General features: G+C 44.4%; 1 protein-coding gene across 2 annotated transcripts in view; it reads left to right on the forward strand.

Moving 5' to 3' along the window:
• LOC147692480 (nesprin-2-like) overlaps nucleotides 1–23,787 on the forward strand; it is a 254,742-nt gene that overhangs the window by 176,644 nt on the left and 54,311 nt on the right. For both annotated transcript variants that reach the window (XR_015300040.1, XM_086938690.1), the window contains exons 5-8: nucleotides 7,862–7,999; nucleotides 10,472–10,666; nucleotides 12,262–12,544; nucleotides 16,504–16,583. Coding sequence is in view for 1 of the 2 variants with exons in the window: in XM_086938690.1 (XP_086794816.1) it covers nucleotides 7,862–7,999; nucleotides 10,472–10,666; nucleotides 12,262–12,544; nucleotides 16,504–16,583 (696 nt within the window). In the remaining variant the exon portion in view is untranslated. The remainder of the gene's footprint in view (nucleotides 1–7,861; nucleotides 8,000–10,471; nucleotides 10,667–12,261; nucleotides 12,545–16,503; nucleotides 16,584–23,787) is intronic.

A 23,787-nucleotide genomic window follows, 5' to 3' on the forward strand; every position in this document is an offset into this window, starting at 1 on the left:
GGTTCACATAAAGCCGGGTGGGCTAATCCTCACCTCCGTGTCCTTAATAGAATTGAAACTTTTCTGCACGTTAGCTAGGAAATTTTGCATTCTATGGCAGGACCGGAGGCTTCAGATTAAGCTAGTTTAAAACTTCCCAGAGACAATACTGGCTTAAAGTAAAATATTTTAAAGGTGGAATCCGATGACCAGTCTGCGGCATTCAAGATATTTTCCAGCAGTGCTCCTAAGGCAAAAGCCTTGGATGCCATTGCACCTCTCACCGAGTGAGCTCCAAAGCAGGAAGAATCTATACCTGCTTCCTGCATCACCCAACTGACCCACCTGGCAATTGTAGGGGATGAAACCTCCCTGTGTGGTTTAGTAAAAACAATAAATAATTGTTTAACGCCTTGTGGGCGTATGTCTATTGTCGCTACCTCGTAGGCTTTGAGTGCTCTGACCACACATAATTTCGGGACGTCCGGGAAGGCAGGATAGGATACAGATCACGAGCTGCACTTAGTCTGTCTGGAAATATGGAAAGTAACCCCATCTGGAGTGATGACCCGGCCCATGAGGTCTAGGGCTCTCACATCCGAAACCCTGCGACATGAAATCAAACACAGTAACATTGCGAGCTTAGCAGGCATTTGCTTCCTCGACAATTACTTGTTGGATGGCCGCAATTGAAACAGATTAAGAAACTTGTTCATGTCCCATAACACAGAGTAATGTGGTTCTGGAGACACCGATAGCCGGATACCTCTCAATAACTTACAAACCAAAGGGTGTTCACCAATCGGGCGATTATCCAGCGGCACGTGACTGGACAAAATTGATGATCGAAAGGTATTGATTGATCTGTAAGCTAGGCCCTCCTTCGCCAGCGAAGCTTTAAAGTTAAGGATGTAGACAATGTCCGCCCCCATGGGATCCACCTGTTGTCGCAGACACCAACTTCCCCACCTTGACCATTCGAATTGATATCGCTTATTGGTGCTCTCGGCCCAGGACTTGGAGAGCAACGTGGCAGCGTCCTCCTAAAGACCTGGGACTTTCCAGCGTTGCCTGTAACCCGCCAGGCCATCAAGCGCAGGCCTCCCTTGACCAGAAGATGGTGGGGATTCCACTGAGGATCCTTGAGGAGATTGCAACCGAGGGGTAGAGGGATTGGAAAATCCCAGGAAAGTTCCATCAGAACCGGAAACCAGGCTTGCGACCTCCATATCGGAGTGATCATCATTAGGTCCGTCTGTTGTATCCTTACCTGGGTTGATAACCTCATGATCATTGCAAAGGGGGGAAACGCGTACCCTTTCTCCTTGATCCAGTCCTGGAGGAAAGCATCTATTGCCGCTGCCTCTGGATCCGGGCACCAACTGAAGTAACGCTTCAGCTGGGCGTCCAGGCGGGAGGCAAAAAGGTCCAGTGAGAAGGGGCCCCATCGAGATTGAATACCCTTGAAAACACCGGGATGTAGTTGCCATAAGGTTGTGTCCTTCCAGTGGCGAGAGCATCAGTCTGCCACTTGGTTGAACGAGCCTGGTAGATGTTCCGCTGACAGGGATATCTGGTTGGATAGGCAATATTCCCAAAGATCGCGGGCTAAGTTCGACAATGCTTTGGACCGCGTCCCTCCTAGATAGTTGATGTAGCGCACCACCGCCACATTGTCCATCTTGAGTAGAACACAACTTTGGATCCTGTCCTTCGTCCAACACTTCACTGCGAACGAGCCCGCCATCAACTCCAAGCAATTGATGTGAAGGGCCAGTTCGGAAGAAGACCATCTTCCGCCGGTAGAGACTTCGCCGCAACGGGCACCCCAACCTGAGCCGCTGGCATCCGACTCTATTAAAAAAAGCTGGTTGCGAACCGAAAATCGCCCGGCCGTTCCAAGCCTCCATATGATCAATCCACCATTGGAGTTCTGTCCTGGCCTCTTCTGTGAGGGGTACTATCTGAGAGTAGGTAAGGCCTTTCTGTAAATGATAGGTCTTGTAGTGCAGCGGACCCAGGAATATGGCCTGAATCGAAGACGACAGAAGGCCCAACACTCTGGCTAAATGTCGTAGTGAAATCGAAGGTTTTGTTAACGTACGTTTGAGTTTGTGTTTGATCTTGGACAATTTCCGAGAGGGCAGGGACAAGGTAGCCGCTACCCAATCTATCATGAAGCCCAGAAACTGCATATTTTGAGATGGGGTCAGGTCTGTCTTGGTCTCGTTGATGACAAATCCCAGAGGCTCCAAGAGAGACACTGTCCGCTGAAGCTGAGTCAGCAGACTCCGGGGACATTGACTCATGATGAGAATGTCGTCCAGATAAATTATCAGTTGGACGCCCTACGATCTGAGGCGTTCCACCACAGGCTTCATCACCTTGGTGAAACACCATGGAGTGGAAGACAGCCCGAAAGGAAGGGAGGCAAACTCAAAGATCTGAGAACCCCACTGAAACTGCAGGAAACGTGTGTGAGGGGGAAAATCGGGATCGTAAGATAAGCGTCTTTGAGATCCAGGCGGACCATCCAGTCCTGTGCCTGTAGTAGATCCCACATGATGTGGATGCCCTCCATTTTGAAATGGTGGTAAATGAGCCACTGTTGATTTCTCGAAGGTTGATTACGGGACGGTAGCCTTCGTCCTGCTTTTCCACCAAAAAGATGTTGCTGAGGAAACCTTGGGGATGTAGTGTGGAGTTGGTAATTGCCCCTTTCCGCAACAGCTCTGAAATCTCTGTGTCGATTAGACTCCTCTGTTCCCGTGTGAAAGTCATGGGCCTGGGGGTAAATGGTTGAGTAAGTAGATCAGAATACTCTATCTGAAACCCTTTTACGGTTTGCAAGACCCAAGCATCGGAGGTAAGCAAAGACCAGTTGTGAAGAAAAAATTGGAGTCTGCCCCCCAGCTTCTCCTCCCCCAGACTGTGAACTCTTACCTCTTTGGTTATTATAGGAACCATCGGCTCGTCCTCTGACACCCCTGCGTAGGGGAAAGTTCCTGGTCGGGTAGAAGTTTCCAAACTTTTCCGGGTCCTGGTACTGCCCTCTATGGGACTCGCCCTGTCTGAAGGAGGCTCTGTTGTAAGGTCGGCCTGTCGAGGGCCCCCTGCCATGACCTGCTGCGCCAAAAACACGCAGGGTGAAGATCCGTTTAATCGACGTTTGGGCCTTGTCCAGAGAGTTAGAGGTGTTCACGAATTGTCCTAATTCCTTCAAAAAGGGGTCTCCAAAGAGATTACCCTCTGGAACCGGACCTGCTTCGTAGGTGGCTAACTCCCCTAGCTTAGGATCGATCTTTATGAGCAAGGACCTGCGCAGCTCCGTCGATATCGCCACATTGGCGCTCCCCAAGAAAATAATAGCTCTTTGTGCCCAGTTAGAAAGAGTGTCTGGGGAGATAGGAGCGCCAGAGGCCTTGGTGTATTCAGCCATATCTGAAATCTTTGCCAAGGGCCCTGCTGTTTCCAAGAGTTTATCCTGACACGCTCTCCATGAGCGGTCAATGCCCTTCTTGGGATCTTTGACGAATTTTGCTAAAAAGGTGGACATCTTAGGATCCACTTCGGGAGTCACTGCTACCTTACCCTCTAGGGTGGGCCTCGGGCACTCAGCGCGAAGGCAACTCCTCACCTCCTAGTCTAGGGGCTTGCGGAGCCTGGCTGCCATGTAGGCTGCCACTTGAATCGTGCGTAGTGCGAGAGGGTGCGGGGTCCCTAGCGGCGGGAGGCCACACCGCGCTGAGAGCCTTCTGTGAGTTACAAAGGCCGCGAAGGAGCGAACTACGCTCCCGTGGCCGAACCTTTGGGGAGAAACACCTCGTTAAGGCACAACAAGCACCTCAATATATTATCAAGCCCCAGAGTAATGATGCATAGCAAAACAGATATATTACAACAGTAAGCTAACAAAATGACTGGAAAAAACAAACTCACTCATCTTGATGTTGGAATCAAGACTAGGCAGTCTAGGTATTTGGCAACAGGGACACTTGGCATCCCAGCTGTTCCTCAGTGCCAGCACTGAGCTTCGGCAGTAATTTATTTTGCGCTGCCAAAACTTCTTCCTCCACCCTGTTTGTAACCACGCAATACCTTATTGCCTAATCTAATGTCCCTGCTTCCAATCTCACCCAGAAGCACTTCAGTGCCAAGTCTGGGAACCTCAAACCAAACACAACAATGAACCAGCTTTACTCCTTTAGACTCATTTGTAACACACTGAATCGTGCGCAGTGCGAGAGGGTGCGGGGTCCCCTAGCGGCGGGAGGCCGCACCGCACTGAGATCCTTCTGTGAGTTACAAAGGCCGCGAAAGAGCGAACTACGCTCCCGTGGCCGAACCTTTGGGGAGAAACACCTCGTTAAGGCGCAACAAGCACCGCAACATATTAACAAGCCCCACAGTAATGTTGCATAGCAAAACAGATATATTACAACAATAAGCTAACAAAATGACTGGAAAAAAACAAACTCACTCATCTTGATGCTGGAATCAAGACTAGGCAGTCTAGGTATTTGGCAACAGGGACACTTGGCATCCCCGCTGTTCGTCACTGCCAGCACTGAGCTTCGGCAGTAATTTATTTTGCGCTCTCAAAACTTCTTCCTCCACCCTGTTTGTAACCACGCAATACCTTATTGCCTAAACTAATGTCCCTGCTTCCAAACTCACCCAGAAGCACTTCAGTGCCAAGTCTGGGAACCTCAAACCAAACACAACAATGAACCAGCTTTACTCCTTTAGACTCATTTGTAAAACCTATTGCCAGCAATTGGCAGCTACTTCAAGGTTGAATGACTGTGAGAGAGCGAAAAATAAAGAAAATTCTGTAGGGGTGCATCATATCCACGAGTAGTCAGCACCCACATATATAAAGGACTTATTAATTGTGTTTGATTGTAACGTAGGACTAAGATTTAACGTGTTAAAAAATGATTAGAGCAAAGTAGAGTGTTTATAAGCACTAATGCCATATTAATCTAGAAATGTCGTTGTAGTGAAGAATTATACAAAGCAAAAGAAACGTTTGATGGATTTCTAGAGTGTTTTGGATCTGCTTATTAAACTCACAGTATATTTAGACATGATGAAACTGCTTAATTTGAAGAAATTTTTTGCGTTAATGATGAAGGCCTAAAGAAGGAAATGTATTACTTGTGTTAGCGTGATTAGTACACCTAAATGTGTAGAGGCCTAGTTCTTGAATTTTCGTGCAGGCCAGATTGAAAATGCTTTGCTTAACAAATTGTAGAAATGTTTTAGAAGGCTGCTTTTAGTTAAAGGTTAACTGCGACATTTGAAATGTGAGTATATTCATCTGTGTTCCTTTGCAGACATCATGAAGTAGATAGTGCAGAAAAGGCCCATTGTGTATGAAAGCTAAATGGTAGACCTAGACATGGAGGAGTGACTGAGGAATTTAGGGAAGCAACCAGAAGCGAAGAAGAGTCTGGGACCCAAGGACGCTCTAACGGACAAGATGGAGTGGTGCCATACTGGAAATTTCCAAAAAGTCAACACCTTCGACAGGGGCGTACCCCTGGGCGTGTCATCCGCATTGTGGGGTTTTGTATTAGGGACAGCACCCCGAGGGTGAAGGCAGAGCAGATGGACCGGGAGTCAGAGAGAGCGGTTGTCAGGCAGAGAGCTTAGTCATGACTGAGTAACCTGAAGATCGAGATTGGAGGACAGTGAGTGAACTTCTTTAGAAGTCACCACTGCTGACACCTTTTGATAGGTTGGGTATTGTTGAGTAGGGATGTCACTTAGTATAGTGTAGGGACAGATTAACCTGGATTTTATTCCCTTTCTTCTTCCAAATGCTTACTAGAGCCCAGGTGGTGGCAATTCTTGTTAGCTTAATGATCCTTGAATTAGTTTTGGTATTGTTTCTTACTCGACTGAGACTCTTCCGTAGGATTATGTTTGTATTAGTTCCTGTTTATCTCCTGAACCTTTTGCTGAGATGTTTATACATCCAACTGTCTTTGGCTTTATAATAAACTTTTGAACTTAGTCATTAGTCTGTGGTTCTTCGGAGAAACCAATGGGAGTTAACTGGAAGTGATTTAAGGTTTGGTTAAATGGATTGCCTACTTCACTCTATGACAGGTAAAAAGGTCTAGTCGACCTATAACGGGATTCTAGAGAATGACATGTTGACATCAGATCAGAATTCCCGCCTTTCCAACTGCAAAAAACATAACATGAAATAAGTAGAAACTCCAAAGAGGACATTGATTTGTGAGCTGGTTTCCTTCCATGAAGGTCTCGATTACCTGTGTTATGTGAAGCCTGTGAATGCTGTTGACTCTCTTTCACTGAACAATTGTACAATGGCTTCAATTTAACAACGCGCCCAGCCTTAAGACATGGTTATAGAAAAGTAAGGAAAAGAGCAAAGCTTCTATCTTTAAAAGTCTTACTGTAAGTATAGGAAAACGCGATAGTCCAGATAGTTAAATCATTCATGCATAGGTTTTGGGTTAACTTGAAGGTCACAGGTTTAAGTGCTAGAGTGACTGGCACCAGATCTTCTCTTTAAGTACTGAATTGTGTGATGATATTAACACTTGGTATAGGCATAAGGACACGTTCTGCACCAGCAGCCCCTGTTAAGAATAAAGTTATTACCATTGCTGTATTAATTTGGGGTGAATCAATGGTAGGTAAACACAATGTTGATTCTTCACCAAGATGAAGGTTAGCTTTCTGTTATTCAGGGGGGGGTTTCCAGGATTTCTGAGGACAGGATGCTAAATGATTAGAGCGGTGGCCATTTGGTTTTTGCCTGTTTCTTGTGGTGGCAAGCAGTGGGTGATGGCTTCCTGATGGTATGGTATGATGATCATATGATCGTAAGAGGTGTGGTGTGGTGATGTGACGCATGGTTCAAGAGGAGATTTCTTGATCATAAATCCATAGACTACTCTTTGAAAAGGATCATGGGAGTGGTATGTTGTGCTTAATCACTGCTAGGACACTGATGTGCTATTGCAGGAGAAATAAGGTTGTCCCAGGCGCCACTTTAAGTAGGTTAGTTACAGGCTGGAGAGGTGATCACTTAAACAGTTTGGTCAGTCCTGTTGAAATTGCATAGGGCAATATGGATCTAATATGAAGCAGTGATGCCAACAACTGCAAACACAGCTGACAAATTGTAAATATTGAAATACAAATCTGTTTTTGTGTCTGGCTACACTGCTGACAAATTACAATAACATTGGCCCAAATCAGTTTACTTGATTTGGTCATATCCTTGTTCTGTACATTTGTCTGTGAAATGATAAAAAAATATCCAAGGTTCACTGGTCTGTTTTTTTTTACATGAAAAGCTCCAAAAGGAGCAGATCCTGAAACAAATTTTGTTAGAAAATCAATAGATTACACATCTGGGCGCAACTTTCCCCCACAGTTAACCATAGAATAATATTTGAAATATTTGTGATACCAATTCCACTGAAATGCTATTGTGTATTTAGTTCACCTAGGCTATTTTTCCATTCCTGTTGTGCTTTATTCCCATTTAGGACAAGACACAGGTTCTCATTCTGAAAGTTCCTTGTTTTATAAATCAATTTTATTGATTTTAATGAGGTTAAAATTCCACAGCAGGTGAATTCATCAAGGCATGTGACACAGACTGTGCACAATGTAACAGTGAGAGTAATAACTTTGTCTCAGTTGGCAGCGTCAATCACATCTGAAAGGCCCTTTAAGGGCGGAATACGTGGCCAGGTAAATACAGATACCTTTGAGCGTGGTATTCACCTAGAGGTTTACATCACCATTTCAAGTTGTGCTTTTCGGAATGGGAAATAACCAGACAGTAATGATGAGATTGGCTTCTGAGGTGTTTTTACATTTTCTTCTTTAGTACTTTGTGAGCCAACGAGAAGATTTTGAGAGCGAGCGGGAGATCATTGAAGTGTGGCTGATCGAGCTGGACCTCAAACTGACCGACGTTGAACATTTTTCTAGTGGCAACACTCTGGAGAAGATAAAACAGCTTCAGGTGACTACAAGTAGTGTAGCAATGTATAAATGTATGTAAATGTATAGGCATTTATATAGCGCACTACTTACCCGGAGGGTCCCAAGGCGCTTCGACCGCTGCGAAACCCTTCCTGGCTTCCCTGAGAGATGGTCCCTTAATGGGTATCTCCAGGGTGAGACCAGGCATCCCCGGCGGTCTGGTGGGGCCGTTAGTGAAGATGAGGCAAGCTAATGCCCAGAGTTGCCGAGTGTGATCGCTGATCAGAGTGGGCACCGAGGCGAGAGAATTATCGAGTCCGCTGACCCTGGTCCAGAAACCTGCCGCGTCGGGAATCGAACCCTGGTCCCGGGCCGTCCTCTGCTCTTGGGTCTGCTGCCTCTAACCAGTGAGCCACACTACTTCACTAAAATATGCAACTAAATAGCAACTAAAATATGAAGGCCTAGGATTGTGGGAGTATGTTACAAAGTCTTGCTTCTGACCTTTAGTGAATTTCTCAGGTAAAGCCGTATGCCAGTTGCCTCATATAAAATGTACACATAGAACTCTTGCCGGATGGTGTCTTTGGTCAGTTTCTGTTTGTATTCTGGGACATTTTGTAGATGGGAGCTTTGTGTAGGAGAGAAAATGACTGCTATCTACAATTCATATTATAAGGGGCCTTCAGGCACACTGTTGCAGTCAGATTTTGTTTCACTGCATGGATTTAAATGCTTTACAACCAAATGACTATTTCGCAGCCCTCTCTTGGTAGAGACAATGCTTGCCTATACAACAAAGTTTAAAATCCTTGCTGTTCTTTGCATTGCCACGGTGAACCATATTTCATGTTATAGCAGCCAACCCATGATATCTGTCTCACTTTACCAAAGTCTACTAGGTCTTTCTAAGCCATGGGGAAAAGACACGTTGCAACCCTTGCACTGTCATCTTAAAATATGTTTATGAGGTGTACATAATCTAATGGAAAGCTCCCAGGTAAATACAAGTGACTTATGACCTAGATGCACCCTGCACTTCATCCTGTTATCCTACTTTTATTGGCTGAAAAAAACATATTTACACGTTGCTTCGCCGTAGTTAATCTAATGGTCCACCACGGCCAAAGGGTAACTCAAATGTAGTTAGGATCAATTATTGGGCTCTAGCCCTGACGTGGTAAGTGAACCAATCACATTCTGGTATTTCTTAAGCCACTTTTCCACCATTTTCTAATTGATAGGTACGATTCGCCAAGACTTTATTCTTAGGTTTGCAAATGACATAATTTATGGGTGCAAATCCACATTTGCAATTCAAAAAAGGTTAATTTTCACTCAGGAATTAATTTTCTAACAGATAGTATTACCTCAGTATGACGTGGGAGTTAATCTGCCGTCAATGTCTGGGTGAGAGTGCTCTAGGGCAAGAATGCCATGCACAGTTTGTGCACAGCTACAAAGTTTTTTGTGGATATTCACTTTTTCATGCCCTGTTTCCAGCCTGGAACTAGCTGTAGACTCTGGGACCGATTAAAACGGTGGCACTCTTTACTCTGTCTGGAATGTGCATAAGGGGATTTAGAAGAAGGTGCTTCACCATGGGAGAAAATATTCTCTTTCAAGAAAGAAGAAAAAAAAGGTTTCAAAGTGACTTTGAAACCATGACAGCCATTTCTGCATGAATAATTGTTAACTATGTGTTATTACATATATAGAAATGCCTTAGCATTAGCAAAAAAATTGATTTTGCAAAATTTTCCACGGAATACCTGGAGCCTCTGAAAGTTTCATACATGTAAAAATGTAAACTAAACAAATGTAGATTTTTAAAATCTCTTTACTAATCCTGCTTGATGTTCTTTGCAAACCTCATGGATTATAAAATTTTCACTAACAATTAAGTTATATTCTCGGTCATTTATGCTTGCAGACTACACATGAGGATGTTTTTGAGTCACCAAAATGTTTAACCTCTCATGCATGTAGGAAGAAACTTACTGGAGTAGATATCAAACTTACTAAAGTGAGGATTCATGTACATGGCCCAGCACAGAAATTTGTATGCAAGCCTCATTCACCCAAGTGTTTGTGAAACCCCCTTCGGCTCTGACCAGTAAAGTATCCTGTTTAATATTTAGCTCTAAAATTAGTTCTCTGTTTCATGGCATCAGTGATTCTTTTGGCTGTAAGCATTGTCTTGGGAATTAAAACACTCTGAATTGTAGGCAAGACATACATCTACCACTAGAGTTATTTTAGAGCAAATAAGTGGGCAGACGAGGAAGAAAGAGGCATACCAAACAAAAACAAGAGAGGTCTTGTGTAAACCAAGGCGCTTGCATTTCTCTTTCAAGTCAAGAGATCAAAGGAGGCAAAACGTGAGGGTGGGGCATGTGTGAATTAGTGAACACAATGTTCTTGAGAAACTGTAGTGGTTGGTCTTGTACAAGGTTTGGCAAAACTCTAATCAGTTCATGGTAATGTCCCTCCCTGGTGTTCTTTGTATCAGCCCTTACAGCAGGATGTACAGGTGAATGCTGACCGGGTCGATGGGCTCCTGGTCTTTGGAGAACAACTGATACAGCGGAGCGAGCCGCTGGATGCAGAGTGCCTGGAGGAGGAGCTACAATTACTAAGCTGCTACTGCCAAGAAGTCTTCAGCCGTGTTTTCCGCTTCCGCCGCAGGCTTGTCAGCATGAGGCTGGTATGGAGACCGCCCATCCCTTACCATACATCACAAGCTTTATTCAGCTCTTTTGCCAGTTGCCACCTCCCTTATACCATGCAATGTAGTTTCTTACTAATCCCTCAATAAAATACACTGTTTTGTTATTCTTTTTGCCCAATGTTTATTTTTCTATTAGTTTGAGGGATGTTATAATCAGCAGTCAGTCTGCCAAGGAGAATTGGATTCCCTCAGAACTGCATGTGTTACTGGTCATGGAGCATTTTATTCCAAACACCAAAAAGGCCACATCCAAAGACTCCTCTTATGTTCATCCCAGGGTTCATAACCAAACCCAGGAGATCATGTTTAAGGTTTGCAGTTCTTGAAACCCATGACATGCCCCAAACGGATTAGAGTAAGGCTGGTAGTTATTCTGAAAATATAGAGAGGCATACTTACAAGCACCTATTGCCACAGGAAAGTCACTTTTAAAGACGTTCCTTTGGCGATAGAGGCTTCACCTTATTTACAAGGGGGCTTTAAGCCACTTAACATGGTTTAATGCTGCCTTGTAAATAAGGCACCCTTTCACGCTGTACTTAGGGTGAAAGGGTGGGCATTTGGTGTTGCTGTGAACGTTCCACCACAACATCCATTGATTTTGACGCTGCTCCCTATTTTCAAGGGTGGAGTAAATAAGAGGAAGCTGCAAAATTAAGACCAGGGAAAACCTGGTCTTAACCCCTTGACAGCGGGGCTAATTCCCCAGCGGCGCTGGGGGGAGGGTGGGGCGCGTGCAGCCCTACAGTGCTTGTGACGAGCTTGGCTTGTCATGCTGCACGGTGGCGCAGTGCTCATAACAAGCTGAGCTCATCATGACCACGTTTTTTAGAACGCTCAGCACAGCGGAGGAATTAGCCTAGAGTGTGAGCGCCGCACGTGTCATGACGAGCTCAGCTCGTCATGAGCACAGCACAACCGTGCCTCATGACGAACTCAGTTCGTCATGAGCGCGGAAGGTGTTAACGTGGTGAAACAAGGAGAAATGCTTTATTTCTTCTCATTTTTGCTGTTTCTATGTGAGCTGCTTTGTGCAGCACACATAGAAACGCCAAACACCATGATTGATTGTTTATGTGCAGGAAGGTGTCCCTTCCTGAACATAAACAATCATTGTGACGGAGCACGGTGTTAGCTATTTTGGAGCTTACCCGCACTCTGCCCTGGAGGACGCAGAAAATCTGCCATGTATAACCTAAACTTGCCACATGTGTTGGCTTTCAGTCTTACCATACAAACATTGAGTGGAGTTTGCAGTCTTCTTAATCATGGCCAACTCCCAATCACTAGGAGACAACGGGGGCTGCTTGACTCTAAGTGCACTCCCATGCAGGCTGCCGGATTTGAAGAGAACCTTAGGGGGGGAGCAGGAGGATGTTTTTTTCTCCAAATTCCCAAAACAACCATAACACTGATCTTCAAAGCTACGCCTCTTATTGGTTAAACAAGTTTGGTAGCTCTTCAGAGCAAAGTGGGCTCATGTTACGTAAACTGCGATGAATCTCAAAAATTATAGTGGTTCGTATAATTATCCATTTCTGTTAACATTCCTTTTGTTAATTGTCTGGTAGGTGTTTGAAGAAGAGTTGCAATCAGACAAAGAAACAAATCAGGAATCTGAACGCTTCTCCGACATATCATCGGAAGAAAGTGAAGAGAATGAGAAAAGGGATAATTGCGTATTCCTTGACACGGACACAAGTGAAAGCTATGAACTTCCCCCCACTCAGAACCACATCCATCGCTGCAACGATTCAACAAGAGGTAGTCTGGACCTGGAGTGGGATCCCTCAGTTGACGTTGGAGGATCCACTTCCCATGATGAAGATGATTCCTTCCACAGTGCCTTTACGGGTCTGTCATTCCTGAATATTTGTTATCTCATTCTTTCCTCACATCTAGTAATCTAACGCTCACATTTCTTTCTACTCTATCTCTCCCTTAGGAGCCAAAATGCAGTCTGTCTTCCATAACTTACTGTTGCCTAGGCTTTTATGTGCCTCCTGTCTCTTTCTTCTTCTATTTGTTTGGCAATATCCTCTTTCTTCTGAACTCACTCTGTTGCTGTTACCTCCTTGTGTACAAAAGGCATAGATGCTGGGTGCTTGTGGGCAACATTTGAAATGTGCTAACATATACATCTTGGGAGACAAGAGGGACATTTTATGCTTATCAAGAAAACTTGTTAATTGTGTGTCTACTCTACATAGAACATGATAGCAACTTACTTCTAAGCTTCCTTCAAATGCGGTTTGTTTCTTATTGAGTTGTATACTTATGCAATGCTCAACCTATCATACACAGCAGACTGACCGATATTAAATAGTAACAGCTGGTAAACACTTGTGCTTCTCTTGCGGACCCTCCCATCTGATTTGTGGTTTCTGAATCTCACGGTGTTCCACTGTCAAAATATGTTAAAGATATTTTAGTGCCCAACACCTTATTCATCTGGTTGTGCTTCCAGTTAAACAGATGCTGCTGGGACTTCTGTTTTTTTCTTTCTCAGCAATAGCCTTTAAAAAACAAGCCTTGGCAAAGCCAATAGGTATCGTCAATGCACCAAGTATTGGCCCTGTCAATGTTAATGTCTTTTAGCCATGTTGTCTAGCAGCACATCTGCAGGTCAGCATGGCTGAAAGTTACTCAAAGCCCAGAATAACAGGATGTTGAGCCCATGCCGAGTCTCTTCGCCCTCCATGTTTAGTTTATTGTCCTGCCCCTCATACACTAAAAAAGGTGCAATTACGTGTCCTGCGCTGGTCATATCACAGCACTTTTTTCAATGATTTTCAATCATGCCGAACAGCAGATGTGCTAGTAGACAACATGTCTAAAAGACATTAAGATTCACAAGGCCAATGGCTCAGGCATTCTCAAGATCTACTGGCTTTGCCAATGATTGTTCACTGTTGACGGGGTCTTGCTGTCAAATGTGAAAACTATACTAAGAAACAGTTGGGGAGTGTTAAAGTGAATCAAATATGTGGCATAACGGCCAGAGCTGGCGACAGGGGAACTGAGAACCAGCTTTGAATCTCAGAGTTGGCTGAACAATTTGTGATTCTGGGCAAATCACTTATGCTTTTTCCTGCCTACGACAATGAGTGCATCATTGTGTAATGTACCTGGTGAGCGCTCCAATACCACTGGCTGGTGTTAGCACTATGGCAAGATGGAGGACGGAACAAGCCTTCCTATACCATTGGATCGGGCAAAAAAAATATTAAAAAGGTGTTGTTTGTGTTTTAACAACATTTAAAGAAATGCACATGTGCATGCACTTCAGTGGTATTTATATGTGTACAAGAGAGGCTGTGGTAAGATGGAGGATGGAGCAAGCGCTCCAATACCATTGGATCATGCTAAAAATAAATAAATAAAAGCAACAGTGACGAGGGAGGTATAGGGGACGGGTCAAGCAGGGAAGCAGGAGGGGATGGGGAGATGGGCAAACAACGACAGGAGAGGGTAAGGGAAGAAAAGTGAAGGGGAAAAAATCCCTTAATTGAAGCAGGATTAGTGACAAAAATGAATGTGTCAATGTGTAAAGTAACTGGTGAGCACTTAAAGCACTCCAATACCATCAGCTGGTGTTTGCGCTATGGCAGGATGGAGGATGAGGCGAGAGCTCAAATACTATTATATTGTGCACTGGTGGCGGCAGTGTGGACAGCGGTGCTCACCACCGCCGTGGGAATTATGGCCTGCCTTTCCGCTGCAAAACACACAAGATGATGGACGGAATGTTGCACAATGGCAAAACATTCACCCCCAGTCACAGATCTGGGTTTAATCCATCGTTATTTTGCTCACCAAGCCACCCCAATTCAGACATGGCCATATACAAATCAGTCTGACCCTGTGCCTCATGGGAACAGTCCAGCCCGAACTGCCAAGCCATGTCTTTCCTGGACCCAAGGGCATAACACAGGCTACCGCAGCCCCCGCGGTGTGGGGTGGCCCCAAGCTCCAGGGGGCCCCCTCGGCACTGCAGTCTGGCCGGAGAGCTCCTGTTTGAGCCCGGAGGGGGCCCCTTTATGCACCATGCAGGGAGGCCCCCTCAATTTTCGTTACGCCAGTGCCTGGACCGGAATCAAGCATCCTAGGACCGGTTTCTGGCTATCAGCCGTCTTCAGCCAGGATAGCTTGACTCCAGTGGCCTAGTGAGCACGGGACCCACGTCTGGGCATACCCTTCCCACATAGGGTGAACAGCAAAACACACAAGATGATGGACGGAATGTTGCACAATGGCAAAACATTCACCCCCAGTCACAGATCATGGCAGAACCCTGTCATGAAAAGGTCGTCGGAAATACAGGTTCTCTCGACCGCCGCCCTGCCGCCACTGGCTGGCGGTGTGCCTGAGGTACTCATAATCAGGCCCTTATTATGTCTTATTTTTTATGCATTTTCTACCAAACACACTTTTACTTTCAGCTGTAACTTTTTTCCATGCTCTCTGTACAGGATCGGACTAGCCCATAGGGCAATCAGGCAGTGCTGATCTGACAGATCAGTGTATAGGCCAGTTTGTTAGCAGCTTGTGGGGATGTTTTATGGTGTGGTGGGCTGGTTGTTACTGTTGATTTCCTTGATATTATCATAAACATTGCCTGCAGCAAGCACAAATGCATGCAGTCTCTAATTCCTTGCAAAATACCCATATTCCGTATCTTTACAAGTTTCAAACTGGCCTGATTTGCAAATGCGCGCCACTTTTTTAGCTGTCTGGTTTGCTAATGGGTGCTAGTTTTATTTTTCCCTACCCAGATAAACCAGACAAACACGCCTCCAACGTGATGGGCAACAGTCTAGCTTTCTGCTTCTGTTAGAAAGTAAGAGCCTAATATACAGTTATTCCATTTGCAAAAAGCCGGGGAAGATTTCTCACCAAATTTTTGCGAATAGAATAGGATTTTGCAAACTGACTTAGTTACATATAGGCAGTTAAAAAAGCACAGAATCACAGTAGGTGGAGAAACAAGCTACCTAAGTAAATTTCATTGGGCAGGTTGCAATTTGCGGCCCCTGACAATTAGACGCAATCACAGGGCATAGGGCCTGCAAGATCAGCAGACCACCATGTCTGTCATGGTGCTTAAATAGAAACCTTTTTTGTAAATGCAGACCACTTTCCCTAAAGGAAACGGTACAGTGTTGAAAACAAAAAGTTCCTTTTTAAAAAGGTTTCACTGAGAGTTGTCAGTGATCCTGTGTACCAATGACTAGTCTCCCTGAAACCTTTTCCCAACATTCATGAAGGAGGTCTAAAGAGAACCACTTTCCCTTTACTTGGGAGTTAATAACTAATTAATGGCTTGTGACCAGAGTTATAATTGCAGAACAATGAAACTCAGGATACAAATCACTGTTTGTAAGAGACACACCCTTCCAAATAGCAATTCATAAACCATATCTAAACTAAAAAAAACACTTTCCCGAATTGGCAAATGTACTCAGTAAATTCAAAAATGAGTTTCCAATGGACGCAAATCCTCTGCTTTAGCTAATTGGAGAGTTTGCAGCCATTAGAAAGTGTTGTACATCAGTCTTCTAACAGTTTATGAGAATGGAAGCCATCGAATGAACTACTAGAGGGGAGACACTGGATTACTAGAGTCAGCCATACATGAGCTCCAGCATCAGTCCTTTACTCATGGCTGCAATATTTATTTTAGAAAAGTAAAAAACACTACTAGATCGTACTCCTCGTCTACATACATCATGTGTTTCAAATTAGAAATTAAGTAAAGGTCTGCAAGCAACTTGGGCATCCTTTGTTACCTAAAAATCGTCTGTTTATTTCAGGAATATTCCCATTGGAAAAACCAAGGCAGAGGCACAGAGGACGGGCCAGACCAAGAAGAGAAGCCAGCTCCAAGATAAATGTAAGTTAAATCCGTGCTTATTGTGTCAAACAATCTAACTAGGTTTAGTGAGCTTATGAAAATATGCATGATGTTAGTAGTGTATCATATTATATACCTGTTCCCAGTGCTTCATTTGTAACCAAATTTCAGGTTTGCAAAAGTTGTCTTAAGAGGCTTCTTTCCACTTACCACACTGTGCGGCCCACGTCTTCCTCTCACTGTCCTCTGCTTACCCGCCACTGCCTACCTGGACAAGCCAATGTCCGCAAGACCACCTTGCTTAGGGGGGAGTTTGGGGGTGTCTTCCACACCCCAAAATTAAGTGTGAAAAAATGGGAAAAATAGTTCACTAACGACCCTGTTTCCATTTGAATTTGCTAAAAAGGCCATCCACTAAAAAAGCATACTCGTGAAATATTCCAACACCTTGGTGGTCTGTTTGACGGGACGGCAAGGACTTGGATTATGTAAAAAGGCATTCTGTTCTTTGTTCCGTTGGTTCAAATAAAATAGTAAACTTGTGTAAAAATTATGTGACAGGGTATTTTGGGCATCACAAAGACCCAGGATATGTAGGGCCAAGAATGCATGGGATACAGAGAGGTTCTGTAGAACTTGTCACACTCTCCACTTGAGTGGAAAGACAGGAGGTAAGGCATAGCATTGGTGCCTCTGGTGGTCGTAGGAGTTCCATTTGAAATGGTGGAAAATTATTTTGTTGGTCTAATTGACCACTCCCCTTGGTTCCAGTCAACAAGTACATCTTGGTCGTGGTGGATCATGCCACCAGTACCCCAAGACAGTACCTCTAGGATCACGCCTGTAAAGGTAGTAACTTGTGCATGCCTATGTATCTTTTCCACGGTTGAATTTCCAAAACACTGTTATTTTTGTCCAAAAAGCCATTTTTATCTTCTCATACATGAGAGACATTTGGGATCAAGCTTGTGCGGCATGCTACCCGTAAACAAATGGATTGGTGAAAACATTCAGTAAGACCCTTATGAGCATGATGGGAAATCTACTTGAGGAGGAAGTAGGATCTTTTACCTCCATATCTTTTATTTACCTACTGAGAAATTCCACAGAAAGGGGTAGTTTTAGTCTCTTTGAACATTTGTCTGAGCACCCAGTGCGTGGTTCACTCACTTTGGTCAAAGAAGGGTGGGAAGGAACTCCTGAGTCCCCTGAAAAGGATGTGGTGGACTAGGAGCTTGACGTCAGGAAACTGATGCAGCAATGCATAGGTCAGGAGAACAAAAATCTTCAGGCAAGCAAATAGCTAATGAAGGAATTGTATGACTAGAAAGCAACACTGACTAGGTACCAAGAGAGTCAACAGGTGTTGAAGATGAAGACCATTAGTCACAGAGTGTTGTAGGATAAGAGGTGTGGGCCATGCAAGGCAGTGAGGAATGTTTCTGAATTAACCACATGCGCGCTGAAATTTTAAAAAACCCGTGTTACGTGACAAAGCCAGCTCATCATGCGCGCAGCGCAGGTAACGCCCATGACGAGCTGGCTTTGTCACCAGCATCGAAGGGGTTAAACGGCTTTGAGGGTAGAGGTGCCACCAGTGAAACCAGGAATATGTTCCATGTGAATCTGCTTAAGCTTCACCTCTGGAGCCTTTACACTGTGAAAATGTTGTTATGTTATGTTATTTAAATTTATAGCACGCACAGCTACTCGAGAAGTGTCCCGGTGCGAACGTAACAGGGTGGAGGGGAACAGCTTAAAATAGATACGTTTTTAACTTTTTCTTAAAAGTCCCAGAGTCAAGAATGCTGCGTAAGGCCAACAGCAAGGCGTTTCATGTGGAGACTCAAAACAACTTTCTGTCTCCCATTCTCCAGATACATGCATTTTTGTTTGTGGTATAAGTGTAGTTGAGGAGATATGTATGTGAGATAGCTTGTATGAATGTTCCTCTCTCTTTTTTGTCTCTTTACTCGGGGGTCTATGATGTTGACACATGAAAATGTCATGTCATTATACTGTAAAATTGTGTGTATATGTTCATATCTTTGATTTTATATGTAAAAATATGTAAAAGAAAGTACAAAAATATTTTTGATAAAAACAAAGAAAATCAATAAATAATGTGAGGATTTATAAATATGCTTATGCTTTTGGATTTTGTTATTGTTTAATTCTACTTCAGCCCGTGTTGAATTCATTGTCAATTGGATAAAAGAAATATAGGTCATGAGGGAGCACTCTGAGATTGTATTGTTGTTTTTTCATCTCTTCTCCCTGACCTCAAAAGTTCTTGCTTAGAGGGGGTCCCCTTATCTTGCATAGCAAAGGATTAACACCAACAGAACAACACTTATTTTGAAAATCTGGTTGTGTTAACTCCTTCGCCTCATTTACAAGGTAATGTTAAGCCACTTGTTGTGGCTTAAAACTGCCTTGTAAATAATGCCTCTATTCACGCAACACGTGCATGGGTGTTGCAGTGGTCGTTCCAACGCAATACCCATTGCGTTTTAACGCTGCCCCATATTTACAAGGTATGGAGCAGCATCAAAAATAAGACCAGGAAATACCTGGTCTTAAATAAGTGATACGAAGATCATTTTTTTATTTCTCCTCATATATTGCTTGTTCCACGTGTGCAGGCACCCTGACAAAATGGCGCTAGGATGCCTGTGTTGGCACTAGGCAGCTTTTATAGCACCAGCACTAGGGAAAATGCAGGGGTGCTATACATTTTTGTAAATACGGCACATCCCTACATTTTAAAACTGTCGGAGCGTGGTGTTACCTATTTTGGAATAACAATGCCCTCCACTAGTTCATTGTAAATATGACCAGTAAGATTTCCTGATCTTCTGCATAGTGAAGTACAGGATGGACCTGTGGATGGGCTAGAAAATAACATGTTGATTTATTTTCACCTTTTCCCCACTGACTTGTGGGTTGACATGTGTCTGTGTCTCTGTCTGTGTCCGTGACATTAATACAGGATATTATCTGACACTGAAGAGCAAGGCCTACAGGATGTCTGACCCGGTCCAAGAATGCATAAAGGCAGAGAGGTGCTAGACCTGCCAGTGGTTTAGTGATCCTGTAGTCCTTGTTCCAGCCCAGTGGTGTTTGTGCCCAAGCAGGCTTCTACTTTCTTTTTGTGGACTGCGTGTTTCTCAATGAAGTTAAAAAGACAGACACACACCCGATCCTCAGAGCTGATGAATTAGTGAACTGGGTAAATATTGTCAAGAATCAGAGCACCTTTGATTTGACCAACAGCTGTCGACAAATAGATTTAGTGACAAGTGCCAGGGTGAAGACTGCATTTTGATGCCAGAGGGATTTTTCCAGTTTAATCATGACGTGTTTTGATCTTAAGAATGTTCTTGCCTCTTTCCAGCAGTTCGTGAACTATGTTCTATCAGTGTTAGAAGACTTCTGCATGGCCTACCTGATGACATTGCAATGTGTTACAATTTCTGGGGATAACCCAAAGCACCTTAAAAAGTTGCTGTTATGGACAACGTTGGTGAAACTGACCATCAAGCCAACCAAGTTCCAGAGCGAACAGTCCACTGCAGCCTACTTTGGACATTAGGTAGGTGATAGGAATATCTGCCAACTAGATGCCAAGATTCAGTGTGTGGGAAGTGCCCACCACCCAGACACAGCCCAAGAAATTGATATGAACTGACGAGTGTCAGAAAGCCTTTGAGAACCTGAAGAGAGCACTATGCAGTGCACTTCTACACATCATTGTCAACCCTTCATTGCACAAACAGAGGCCTCAGATTAAGGAGTTGGACCAGTAATGGCTCAACTAGATGGCCAAGGTAGTGTGCATCTGGTGGCTTTTCTCATTGGTAGGAAATTTAATTGGAAACGGAACTGGGAGTCCCATCAAAAGAAATGCTTTGCCATAAATTGAGCTTTGAGATGGTTCTGGGCGTATCTATTAGGGACTAAGTTTGAGGTACAAATAGATCAAACGCCACTCCAATGCTTGATGGCAAAAGGGGTGGGGTTCCTAAATTGCTGAGATGGTCTATCTTAATATAAGTTCTATATTTCACAGTGAACTATAAAATGTAAATGTATCAAGGAGATGCGGATGGACTTTTGGATCTGTTTTGGTGATCTCACTACGTGACTTCTCCAATGGCGAATAGGAATCTGTGAATTCAGATATAGGAGGGGCATCTGTTGGGACAAGGATGTCCCTCTGAGGTAAATGTGCATGCTTCCCTGCCTGAGTGCCCCACTACGTGGATTCAGATTTTTTTTATTTTTTCCCCTGGGGTCACACACTCATCTCGCCTGTGTTTAGATGTCCCTGACTATGAGTAGGCAATAGGCTTGTCCTGTCTGAAGGGGTGCACCATGCGTGTTCATTAACTAACAGTAGACTTTGGTCCCTGTTATGGGTTTACAATTTAAAGAGGTTGTGAGAGCATACAATGTATTGAGAATATTTAGATTGACTGTATCCTTTTATCTGAATCAATGGAGTGGAAGCCCACTGAAATATATCTAGCATTCTGAGTGCAGGCTAAGGGTGGTGATGTTTGTAGCCTGCCTAGTACATGCATTGCGTATGTGAGTGATTCAGAGTAATGGAGGCCCGTGGTATCCATTTGTTTTATTCCTTTGGCTTTTCCTTGCATATGATGAAGTTGAGAACTGTGCTCCCATACATTAGAAGTGTATTTCTTAAATTCATGTTACTGGAGGGAGGAAACCTAGACACAAAAGTCAGGGGAGGGAAGACGGGGTCCTTTGAGCAGCCAACCAGGCCTGTTTTTAGAATGGAGTTGCTCATTAGTCTTATTGAACAATGCCATTTGAATGGCATGGGTAAGGGGTGAGACTGCAGACTCTGTTGTGAAACATGAGGAAACGTTGAGGCGAGGACTGCCCTTTTGTCCTTTCCTGAATACACATTCAGTTTGGCAGATACTAACCATGTGCAGAAAACACAGACCTCTTTCTGCCTCTGTTACGGAAGCTCCAGGATGGATGTGACCCTGCTGTAAGGAGTACCATTGCAGGTAAAGAATGTGTCCGCAGAATAGCCTGGACATGGCACTTGAAAGGAGAACCACCCTGGTTTTACTGTTTCAGACAGTGAACCCACATCTTCTGGCTTCTAGTTTTTTATAAAAGTGGCACCTCACTACTCTCACTTATTGTTCTAGTTCTAAGTCTCAATGGCCAAGGAGAGGAGTGTTCCAGAGACTACTCAGAGGGCTGCTGTGTGCCCATGGCTGGTGTCTGCCTGACAGCCAGTCTTCCTTAGGAGGGGGGCAATCACCTGAAGGCTGTATGTCTTGCTGTAGGCTATATATCTGTCCTGAAGCATTGAGAAGACTGTTTCCTACTGGGATACGGAAGGAGACTCCTTACCCTGCAGGAGGACGGACTGTCCAGGAAGTAGGGAGGTGCAAGCACATCACCTTTTAGTGTGAGTTGCCCAGAGGAGCATAGGGCTGTAGAGAGATCCAGGAGGAACCAGGGACCGAGGGGCCTCCACACTTTTTCCTTTCTGGTCCAGGTGGAAACTGCAACTTCACCATAGTATGATTGCTGAGGCCACTAAGACCTGTAATTGCGTGTTGTGATTAGCCAACATGGGGCTGTAACTGCCAAAGTTGTGATCAGTGTGTGTGGGGCTGCAGCTACTGATGGTGTGACTGGCTTATGGAGAGCTACAACTACTGAAGGAGTGACCAGCCCATGTAGGGTGCATCACCTAAATTTGTGATTAGCCCATAAATGGGCTGCTTCTGCCATGCGTTGCCAGGCTGTGTCAGGGACTTTGTCATGAACCTGCTGCCCCAGAGTGGACTCCTCGCCAGACCCAGAAGCCCAGAAGCCCAGAAAACTTACTGGCCAGGCCAGACCACAGCATGTCAGGACTGCTGCCTCCCACTTTTCGTGAGCGGGTACTAGGCTAAAAAGACTGCAAACACATACTGTTTTGGTGTCATTTAAACTGCACGATTGCCTGATTCCTATTGTTATCCGCTAGATTTATAGGGAACTACTCAGAATGGGGTAAAGAACCTGCGGAAAGTGGGGACAGTGAGGGAGCAGGGTGGGCATGAGTCCTGCCAAGATAGTGCAGAGACACTAAATTGTTTGAGCTGCTCTTAGTGTGAAGTATTCAGTATCTTTGAGTAATAAAGTACTTTCTTTTTTAAAAGACAAGCATTGGGATAGGCATTCAGTTTATTGTGTTGTTGATTGATTTCTGAGTTATGTGCCCCACACAGCCTCCTTGACAATCCAGTGAATGCTTGCTCTTGCTAACCTGAGAGTTAAGCTTGGGAAGGGCTGTACTTGGTCTAGTATGCATAGGCAAGGTTGGTATACAAGGGACAAAATAGGCTAGAGAGGTGCCTCAGCTGCTGGGATCTTAGACTCTCTGAACCTAGACTGGGACAGTGGACTGCATTTGTCTGCTGAAATAGTAAATAGCCCACCGGACAGGGACGGCATGTGCGCAGTAAGCAGTTCTGCAGAGCAGGACCTAGATCAGCCAGCGTATGTCACCTTGGAATTGTAGTGTCACTTGCAGTGGTGCTGTGACAAGGCAAATACATACTTGGGCTTCAACAGGCCTTTAAACACATTTGGCTGGCCACATCAACCAGAAAATGTAAAGAGCTTGCTCCTATTAGAGCTTTCTTTAACTTTTAGTACACACCCTGACCACTTGTAGGCAATGGAACTATGTGGAGTTTGGTTTTGCTAAAATCAATGTTGTTCTCAAACTGCACATGCTCACATTTGTGTTTCCTGGCCCTAGGCCTGCTGCATCAGTCAGATCTTTCGCATAGGTGTTAGCTTTCACACATAATGGGCATTTTTTATGTGTGTTGTCAAGTTGATATGCTCTTGTGGCTTGCACAGTTTCTGTTAAGCTGTGCACACTGCTAGCATTGCATGATTAATATAGCCTACATGCTCCAGTAGCTAACTTGGCTCCTGCTCCCCATGCAATACATTTGGATGTAAATGAAGTGTCGAAATGCTTGCCAGGCAGAGGGCAGTGTCATAATGCTTGGGTAGAGATGACAAGATATGTAGGTGAGCAACCCAATATACCCTTGCGGGCTCGGGCAATACTTATTATACAAGAGAGGCCAGCAAGGGATTTTGTTCAATTGCTATTAGTCAGCGATATTTAGGACTTGTTATAAAAATCAAGGTTCCTAGAACTGTTAGTAATCAGTTGCGGTAATAA

The sequence above is a fragment of the Lissotriton vulgaris genome, chromosome 9, assembly GCF_964263255.1.
Source record: "Lissotriton vulgaris chromosome 9, aLisVul1.2, whole genome shotgun sequence".
NCBI classification, from domain to species: Eukaryota; Metazoa; Chordata; class Amphibia; order Caudata; family Salamandridae; genus Lissotriton; species Lissotriton vulgaris.